The sequence below is a fragment of the Ylistrum balloti genome, unplaced genomic scaffold, assembly GCF_031769215.1.
Source record: "Ylistrum balloti isolate Yb309-2 unplaced genomic scaffold, AGI_CSIRO_Ybal_v1 Utg370324, whole genome shotgun sequence".
Lineage (NCBI taxonomy): Eukaryota > Metazoa > Mollusca > Bivalvia > Pectinida > Pectinidae > Ylistrum > Ylistrum balloti.
The window spans coordinates 94,251-104,124 of NW_026782237.1; the positions used below are offsets into that span (position 1 = coordinate 94,251).

The 9,874-nt window shown below is 34.2% G+C and overlaps 1 protein-coding gene across 1 annotated transcript; it reads right to left on the reverse strand.

Annotated features, from left to right (window-relative positions):
* Positions 1–1,720: 1,720 nt before the first annotated feature.
* On the reverse strand, positions 1,721–9,769 carry LOC132553388 (survival motor neuron protein 1-like). The gene is made up of 8 exons (XM_060217632.1): positions 9,717–9,769; positions 7,323–7,403; positions 6,792–6,899; positions 5,627–5,827; positions 4,911–5,063; positions 4,061–4,129; positions 3,146–3,271; positions 1,721–2,595 (listed from the first exon to the last, which is right to left on the reverse strand). Exons 1-8 carry the CDS (start codon positions 9,759–9,761, stop codon positions 2,533–2,535), a joined length of 846 nt encoding a protein of 281 aa, XP_060073615.1. The 5' UTR covers positions 9,762–9,769; the 3' UTR covers positions 1,721–2,532.
* Positions 9,770–9,874: the final 105 nt, after the last annotated feature.

Genomic DNA, 9,874 nt, shown 5'->3' on the forward strand with positions numbered 1-9,874 from the left:
TCAAGATTAAAAAAAAAACAATTTGACCCCTTTTGGCCCCACCCATCAGCTCCTGTGGGTCAGTCAGGATCAAAATGGGCAAACCATCCAACTTCATCCTTCACTCATAATTCTAACCAAGTTTGAAATATTTCCAATGGAAATTAAACAAATTATGCTCAAAAATCTAGTTTTCATATATAAACTATAGTAAAATTTACTCCCTTCTCAACGGGGAAATGTGAGACCCTGGGGCCATGCAATTCATAATTTTGGTAATGCACCTTAAGATAATTCCATTCATGAAGAGTATTTGATTCTACCATATCTAGGTCTTAAGAAGAAGATTTTTGAAATTGAAGTCAATTTGACCCTTTTTGGCCTTGCCCCTCAGGCCCCTGGGGGTTGGGACTGTATAATTCACAATTTTGGTTCACCTTAAGCCAGGGAAGGTTTCTGCAAAATTTCATTGACATCGGATAAGGGTGTTTTGAGAAGAAGTAAAAAATGTTGAATTATTAACAAACGCATGGCGCTGGATGAAAGTGATTAGAATAGGTCACCACGAGACTCGGGTGACCTAAAAAATATGAGTGTGTACTGATTACTATTTAGCCATGTTTCAAACTGTCGGAGAAGTTTTTGGAAAAAGATCAAGTACACAGGTAGATGGACCGGTAACCTGTTTGAAGTATACTCCTTAACATCATTGTGGGGAGTATAAACTATTAAACATCACTGACAGGATAAGGCACATCCTGACAGTTGCTCCACCCTATGCAGGAAAAAGACGTCACCCCCTCACATTACCAGAATCCTTGGCAAGGCTATACCTGGAAAAAGAAGAGTCATTTGCAAGGAGATTGCATTTGGAATTGAGACAAAGATTCTTAAAAGATTTCAGCCAACATCATTAAATGGTGGGCTATTCAAATCACCCAATGTATGATATCCATCATATAATGTCCATCTGGTGTCTGTCCTTGAACAAGACGTATTACATGGATCAATTTCAAGTAAGGTTTTCGAAGGCCCTTAATTGTGCATAGTCCCTTTGAGACTGATCAGAAAAAAAAAAAAAAAAAAATGACTAACAGGCAGCCATCTTGACTTTTCATTATGAAAAGTTTTCATTGCCATTTCTTGAGAAGCACAAAATGGATCTTTTTCAAATCTCTTTAGTGGGTTCCCCTTGGTCCCAAGTTGTGTCTTTTTAATTTTGGGACAATCAGAAAAACAAAATAGCTGATGGGTAACCATCTAGGATTTTAACCATGAAATAAAGTTCAATTTGCTCTTTCTAGGGAAGTACTGGATGAATCCTTTTAGATTTCACATTAGGTTCCTCTCGGTCTCTATGTGTACCCTTGGGATTTTGGGACTGATCAGAAAAACAAGATGACCGACACGCCCTCATCTTGGTTTTGACATTTTATGACTATTACCACAATGTATTTCTTAAAGGAATTTCCAAAAGATCAAACTTTTTAAGAGCAAATAAAGATAAAAAAAATGATGGGCAGCCATATACATCTGGGATCTCTTCTTAGTATATTTGACCCCAGTGACCATAATAGGTCTAGGCCATTTATATGATAAAACTTTATAACCCTCTATCTTGTGTCTGATGGACATTATCAATAACCTGAAATTTGAAAGCAAATTTCCACAACAAATCCTGAAATTCAACTATGATTTCACACAAATTTCAATAAACATCCATTATTAACAATTAGCTAGCTCAATTTTATTGCTGTGTCTTGAACTATTCCAACGAACATGGAGGATTCTTAAAGAAACACAGTAATGTACAAAATGTTCATTATACATGTACACAAAGCACCATATGATCAATCTCTTACATTCATCTGATTATGCATTCCTCTAAATCAGATACACACATTCTCAGCAAGCCATTTAATCACACCCCCTAATATACCCACCTCACATTATAATAATATAATGGTCTTCAATGATTGACAACAGCAAATATGTCTCCTGAAATTCAGTCTTAGTCTTCTATTTTCATATACAAAGAAACACATCCAAGATTCATGTGGCACTAATTCTATGGATGTTTAAGATTCTTTTGTTACACCAATGTCCCTAGACTTTTAAAAATGTTTTCAGCTGCAAGATAACTTTTTGACCATGTTAGAAGAATGAGTATTTTTTGTCTTCTTGAAGTCATAGTATACTGATTGTCAGCAATCCTGATGTTATAATCAAGTCTGATATAATGCTACCCGTTACATAATGTATCTTTATACATGTACCACCATACTCTTCCTCCACTGATCCCAAACACTACACTTAGCATTGTAACTCCTGTATCACAATCTTTGTTCTCTAGGATTCCACAGTACTGTCCAACTTATCCTTAGGAGTAAGGAAGTCGATAGCTGCACCCAATACAGTAAGCTTTCATTTCAACCATTACTCTGTGGACAACTATTGAGGACATATTGTTCCACAGACCAGATGTGAGGGCATGTCGTTCCACAGACCAGTAGTGAGGGCATGTCATTCCACAAACCCAATTGTGAGAGCCTGTTATCTTCCAGATTCAGAATGTGATGTTGTGGACACTCCTGACTGGCGAGCATGACGTAAACCCTGAAAAATCATGGATAATTAAACCATATGACTTGTCCTCAACATGACAGAAAAACTTACTAGGTATCCCTATCAAACTCATTTAAACCAACTTCAAAAACATTATCCACTTAGTACTGATGGATCCTTTTCAAGAAGACCAACTTTTACACTTTGAAAAAGGGTCAAGGTAACATCATCCCAGGAACCTACCAGTAAGATATTACTCTAAACGTTTTGGTCAACTAGAAGAAATCATCAGAGTGATGTAACAACTTTGACAAGTGGCCTTAAATATCAATAAAGGTGTTTTCCTCTTGCAAGACAAATGTTGTGATCCTTGGCTCGTCTGTTAATCAGAAGTTGTTCAAATACATCAACACATTTTACCTCTGTGATCTTCCATTTGCAAAGTTTGTTGAGCTTCATCCCAGGAACCCACCAGCCAAATAACATTATTTTAGGTGTTGTTGTTGGAGCGTTTAAACAAATCTATTTCATGTGACCCTGAATGTAGATCTTGGTCCTTTGTTTCAGTAAGTAAATATTATATAAAAAGTATATTGTTTACCTGGAAATATCCTGTATGATATCCACTCATATACCAGGACATGAGCATACTACAGAGGGCCTCATTGTCTCCCTCTATCAGGTTATCTCCGAGGGGTGGTGGGGGTGGGGGCACTGTCGGCAAACCCTGTAACATATAACACAATAATGTAACAAACCCATTGTCTGACTGCAAGATTTATCTTTATATATTTAGATTTATCAGGCCATCATATCATTACTATGTACAGTAATAGGACAATAATTCAAATAAATATTGTTGATCACTTTATGTAGCTGTGTGATAATATCTACATTGATGTTGTTTTCTTTGTGTATCACTTATAGTAGTCAGGGCTTCTTGTTTTTGAAAAAACAAATCCTTTCTAAATTTAGTCCAAATTTTCCATTTTTTCATGAGTTCTCTATTGCATATTAATTTATTTTGTTAGGTGATAACCCCACTACATCATGAAATTTGCAGCAATATATCATGATTATACAGTTACAAACTGAGTTTACAGATAAAACCAGCAACAGTATGTATAATCACGAAAATAACTGCAAATTTCAAAACACAATTATTTTGAATACTTTTGTTACAAAATGATACTAACAGTATAATAATTTATTTCGTCGTAGAATTTAGAATTAAGAGAAAATTTCAACATGTAGGGTTAACACAACAATTATTCAATGGAACTAAAAGGGCTGGTTAATGGATAACATAAAACTAGTATTTATAGGTTTGCATTGTTTGACATCTATAGAACAAAACTATTTTACCATAACTAATTGAATCAAATGGTTTATTCCAATAGTATAACAATAAGAGTTAAAAGAAAATAACAATGTAATGATTTATTAAGGAGTAAATTGCAAACATGTATTCCCATCATTATAATCACTGATATGGTACACGATTTAAATAACTCACAGCTGGATGGTGGAATCCACCAGGCGGGAACCCAGGATATGTTGGCATAGACGAAAACGGGAACTGTGGCTGAATAAAGGAATATCAAAATGTTCTTATAATATTGTCAAAATACACAAAGTAATAGTTAATGTTATTGTGTCAGTTGGTTTCTATCAGTAGCTGACAAATAGTTTTAGAAATATTACACAAGTAATTTATGAAAATAAAAAAAATTGGTTTATACTTAACACCACATAGAGTGATAAAACAATCAAAAGGATGATATACATCTAAAAAAGCATTTATTGAAATGTTCTTTTAGCAAAGAAATATATCAATTAACGGGTAAGACTTTTTGTATTGACTGTTCAGAACATGGATTTGAGATTTGTAGATTTGGAGGATGGCTCGTAATGGAAACAAAGCTTGAGAAGATGAAAAAGTCACACCCCCTTTTAACAACTTTACATATGAGTTATACAGTTCAACTTCGTTAACTCGAACTTGTATAACTCGAAAACCCTGATCAATTCGAAGCATTTCGTCGATCCCTGCCTAACTTTACATAAAACATTCAAACTCACTTTAATTGACTACTCTGTTATCTCAAGAGTTTTCCAATGGTCCCCCAGAGTTTGAGATCATGAGGTTCAAAGGTTCTTGGATGGGTAAAATAAAAGCAAAGATTCAAATATAGAGTGGAAAAGGATTTGTCATACAGACACTGTATACACTGTATAGAAGTGTTAGTCTACCACAGCATCCTTTGTGATCATGCCACACTGCACAAAAATGATCCTATACACTGATTAAATGTAACTTTTCAGAGTCAATCGCATCAAAGTAAAATTTGATTTATTCAACTCACTGGTGCCATTCCTTGAAATGGTAGGAACATAGAAGCTTCAGGCCAGGAAAAGGCATTACTTGGTGTTGAACTTGACTGCCCAGCCTTATGACTTCTCCGATTTGACCTTGGTGGTGCTGGACTTGGTCGATCACTCCAGTCCATACTATCAGTCTACAATCACAGTCGATGAAATATATCTTTTACTTCATATAATTTTTGTTAATATTTTTGTTTTGTTTGCCTTTGTGATAACTATATATATATATATTGATGTCCATGTAAGGACACATGTTCTCATTATTGTATAACAAATAAGGCCAGATAACACATCTGAAAAGTTGGATAACACAATTAGATGACAGATAGCTTATGATATGCTCAAGGCAAGGAAAACACTGAATACAATGTATTAAGTAAGCACAAATAATCATCCACACAACAAATAGCAAACTGTACATTGGATACTGTAAATTAACATATCTAAGCATTTTTCATAACGAAAGTAATGAGCTAAATATATTGCCCTAATTGTGATTTCTTTGTGTTTTTTATATAGAAACTAATGTGAATGTACAAATTCTTCATTAATAGCCAAGTGATAATTCACACCAAATAAAGTACAGCTACAGTCAGCATGATGCTGACCAAAAGGACAAAATTTACCAGGGTATATATAAATGATATTAAGTAAGAAATGTACCAAATAAAAATTAATCAAAGAATACTGACAATACCTCCACATCAGACACAAGTTTCTGCTTGCGCAGTCTTCCTGTCGGCAAGAGAAGATCTGACAAATTGTGTTCTTCTTCATTTCCATAACCTTTATAACGTACAAAACATGTGGATGTCTCTTCATCAACAGATAAGATATCTGCATCATATATCAGACCATCTTCTGAAAACACAGCTCTGCACTGGTCACCAGGACTCCACTGAAAACAAACAGACATTGTGTGATATGTACCGATCATCTACCATTTTTCTCTAAGCAATAATAAATAATATATAAATATAATATATATAGCATTAATATGCACAGAAAATAGACAATAATTCTGATCCTCTGATCACAACATAACATTTGCTCAAGCATGCATGTCGAACATCCTTAACAAGTAATAATTCTAGAGGCTTATACATATATCATGTCTTTGCTGTCAAACAAAGTTTGATGAATGGATTATGTGAACATAGCAGTACACATAATTTATATCAGAACTGTTACTTTATTTCACCATCATAAAATTTTATATTGGGAATTGGTTTTGATGTATGGCGCCCCCTCCTCCCTTTTAGGCACTTGGGCCTTCTTTTCATACTATACATGTATTAGATTTCCAGTACATGGATTTTTTCCAAGTAGGTGTAATTATTTATCAAATGTAAATAAGAGTACCACTTTTAATTTTTAACATCAACTACAGTAAATTTTATTTCCTCTCAATGCCAAAATGGCAGACATGTAGAAAACCATTTATGATAAAGTAACTTAAAATTATTATTTTTTCAAATTTCACTTTTAATCCTTTCTTTCAGGGCTTTTTGTGAAGGTACTAAATACAAGACCATTAAATCTCTCTGTAATATTACATTCACTATTATTTTATCTGAAAACTTAACCTCATGTGACCTATAAGTGTTCTTTTAGAAATTGATTGAAGCTAAAAGAATTTGATTAATCAAACTGAATCTCAAAAAGCACAATTACTTATAAACAATGTGGCTAGAAACTGCATTAGAATTAATCATATTGGCATAAAATTGTAAGATACATTCTTGTCCACAAGCAAATGGTCAAATATAAGAAAAATGTAATGAACTTGCTACAATCAAAGACAGGTTACTTGGCAGGCCAGTGTTTGTGAAATATCATCACCATACATGATGTATATGTACCTTCCTTTTCTTGTTTTTACTTCGCTTTTTCTTATTTTTCTTTTTCTTCTTCTGTTGGAAAGTTTCCTCGACAACCTCTTCTTTGCCATTTTCAGTTTTGATTTTTGACTGAAAAAATACATCAAAATAAGGCCTTATCTTTACTCAACCCCAGCTATTTCATTGAAATTATGAATTAAATTGAATGGTGAAGAGAAAGTCATTTCCCTACATATACGAGCAGTATTAACTAGAACTAAAAACTCACCTTTTCAGCTTCATATTTACACAATCATATTTTATTGATGCTGGCTTGTTTACAACATATATATAATAGTTTCATAACAGTACTCTGAATTATTTTTTAAAAGCAATGAAATACTGATATTTAAATCCACTGAATGATAAAGATAGTAGTGACAATTTTATATGAGGTTAAAATGTATTTAATTCCAGCATATAACTTAAAACAATTGATCACACGTTTCCTCTTAACAGGTCGTAATTGATAGTATGACCAGAAATTCTGAATATTTATAAATCATAACCTACCTTCATTAACTTAACTGCATTATCATAGGCCTTTATGAGTGCTGTGTCATCCCATAATTCATTGTCACTACCAGACCCTGTCTGGAAGCAAAATTAAATTACACATATTTATAATAACAGTTTCAAATGACATTTTATCTAAAGAGAATCACTTATTCAATCAGTATTAAAACTAACTGACATCAGGCCCTCCTCCAGAACGTGTAAGTAGATCTTCAGAGTCATGTAACAATGTTTATGAGGGAGATGGCTTGTGTAGTATACTGTTACATGCCCTTGTCACTATATTGAGTTTGGATCAGATTAATGCACTAGTTATAGCCTTTCTTGGTAATACTGCAGTCAGTGGACAGAAATCACTTCATTTTATAAAGGCCAAAAAATAGAAACTGGAGTCAGTGCTTAGACTTGAATCACGTTCTACCAATTACATTTTTCCCTTCCTACTACATTTAGTATCCAGTAAATATTAATGTCAGTTGGACCAAAATAGAGTCAGTCGAACTTGAACCTACTGATCTGATCTGTAAGGCTACGATAAATACTTCTGGGGTTTATGTGAAGATGTACAGGCAATGAAAACTTACATTAAAACATGCTTGTTTCCAGCAATGAACTGGTCCCTGATATTACTGTAGCATTTGTGTTGTTAAAGTCTAACTTCACACAAAGGTTTTTAAATGTATGTCTGTTTATAACTGTACTTTAGATAACTTTGTTTTAAATACTTGTTTTTTCACAAGTATAGCTCTTCAGTGCTAATGTGTATTCCATCTTTCAGTAAGTATTCTTGTACATGTGATATCATTTTCCATCTCCTTATATGTCCAGGTATAAAGAACATTAGCCAACCTTTCTCCTGCATCGAGATCTTCTTGTAACTTGTGTGCATCTACCACATTGTTTTAGGTTTTGTAACTGATGCTGTCATCTGTGAATAATCTCATCAGGGCACTATGTTTGATGTACTATGGGAAGTTGTTTACGTATGTGAAGGAAAGTATGGGGCCCAAACAGATTCCTTGAGGTAATCCAGATGTTAATGGGATTTTATCAGATTGGTTCCCTTCAAGTACTTCAGTTTTGGTGCAGTGTGCTGAGAAGTCTGTAATTTTTTCTACAGAAGAACAGTTTGCATTGCATGTTTGTTTCTGTACTTCTGCTTTTTGTTTTCTAGTACTTATTTGTAAGTTTGTGATTTGAGCGACAATTGGAGTGAAGGCTTCCTGGTGGTTGATGAGGTTGCAGAGGGGAGTCAAGGGCTGGAAAGTTTTCAGATGGACTGCTAAAATTTGAAAATTTGTTAGATGTTTTTACTGGTTTGTGTGTGTAATATTGGCTATCTACATAAAACCAGGTACTGCAAGAGTCACAACATATAGCTTTGTATTTCAATGTGACAGCCTTCTTACATACACCTATAAGGGAACTGATATAGCAATGCTAGACTGGTTGAGACTCTATATATAGTTATGGGTATAGGACCCAGCTAGGGAGGTTTTATACTGCAAGACCAGAGTAATCCTTGATACAGATACATGTACATGGCAAATAGACCCTGTTAGGGCAAGGGCTAAACCTTGTATGTATAGGTAGCTCAGCATAGAGTTAGTCTATATGGAGACAGAAAATTAGTGTGCTGGAGTGTGTTACTATTATACTATCTATAACCATAGCTATTGTACTTGTACAATGTTGATGGATTAATTTAACAAAATTTGAAACTATGTCGGCATGTTGGTTTTCATTCAACCAGGATATGTTGTTTTCGACTCGCAGACCCTCATTTAATTTTGTTACAGGCCTTGTGTGTTGTTCATTGTCCTAACAACTGGACATCATTCAGACAGTTATGAGTCTGAACAGCTTTGTTTGACATGTTTTAGCATACATTTTACATGCATGGTACAAGTAAAGTTCTGAAATCCACATTTGAATAGATGTTATAGAGGAACAAAACCAATACCCAATCTGATATCAATCAATTTAGAGGAAATGTCATTTATATATACGCTTTGTTTTCGTACACATACGTATCAAATACGTTTCCTCGATTCTCAATAATTTAGAATCTACCGAACTTAAGTGGGCCATGGGAAACTTGTATTTGGAAAGTAAACAACCCAAGTAAAACATCAGAGTCCATAGAACATCACATGTGTTGACGTATAGTAACTATGAATGTTTACTCTGGTTGTTTACGTTCCAGATACACGTGCCTATCAATGGGCTTAATCTGCAGTACTATTCTAACTTCAATGACTGAAAAGAACATGTCAGGTCAAATACCAATAGCATTTCCAGATAAATATGTTTATTTATAGTATGGTTAATTCGATGTGCATACTGAAATACACACTACAAATTCAAATCAGTATCCTTCGAATAACATACCTGTCCTTTCTGAAATAAAACTGTGCCAACACCGGAGGTAGCCATCTTTCGGTTTACATCGAATGATGGCTGTTATAGATGCAATGATTGGGTAGTAAATTCTCCGTAGACCAATCAAAAATGATCTTATATAGAAGTGCTCTTTCGTCCTGGAGGTG

Bases quoted from the DNA above. Each gene is read 5' to 3' on its own strand.
- LOC132553388 (XM_060217632.1), bottom strand. From the start codon at position 9,761: ATGGCTACCTCCGGTGTTGGCACAGTTTTATTTCAGAAAGGACAG. The intron at 6,900-7,322 runs GTAGGTTATGAT...GTATTTTTTCAG, and splicing joins ATGCAGTTAAGTTAATGAAG to TCAAAAATCAAAACTGAAAA. The intron at 3,272-4,060 runs GTGAGTTATTTA...TATATGTTACAG, and splicing joins GTGGATTCCACCATCCAGCT to GGTTTGCCGACAGTGCCCCC.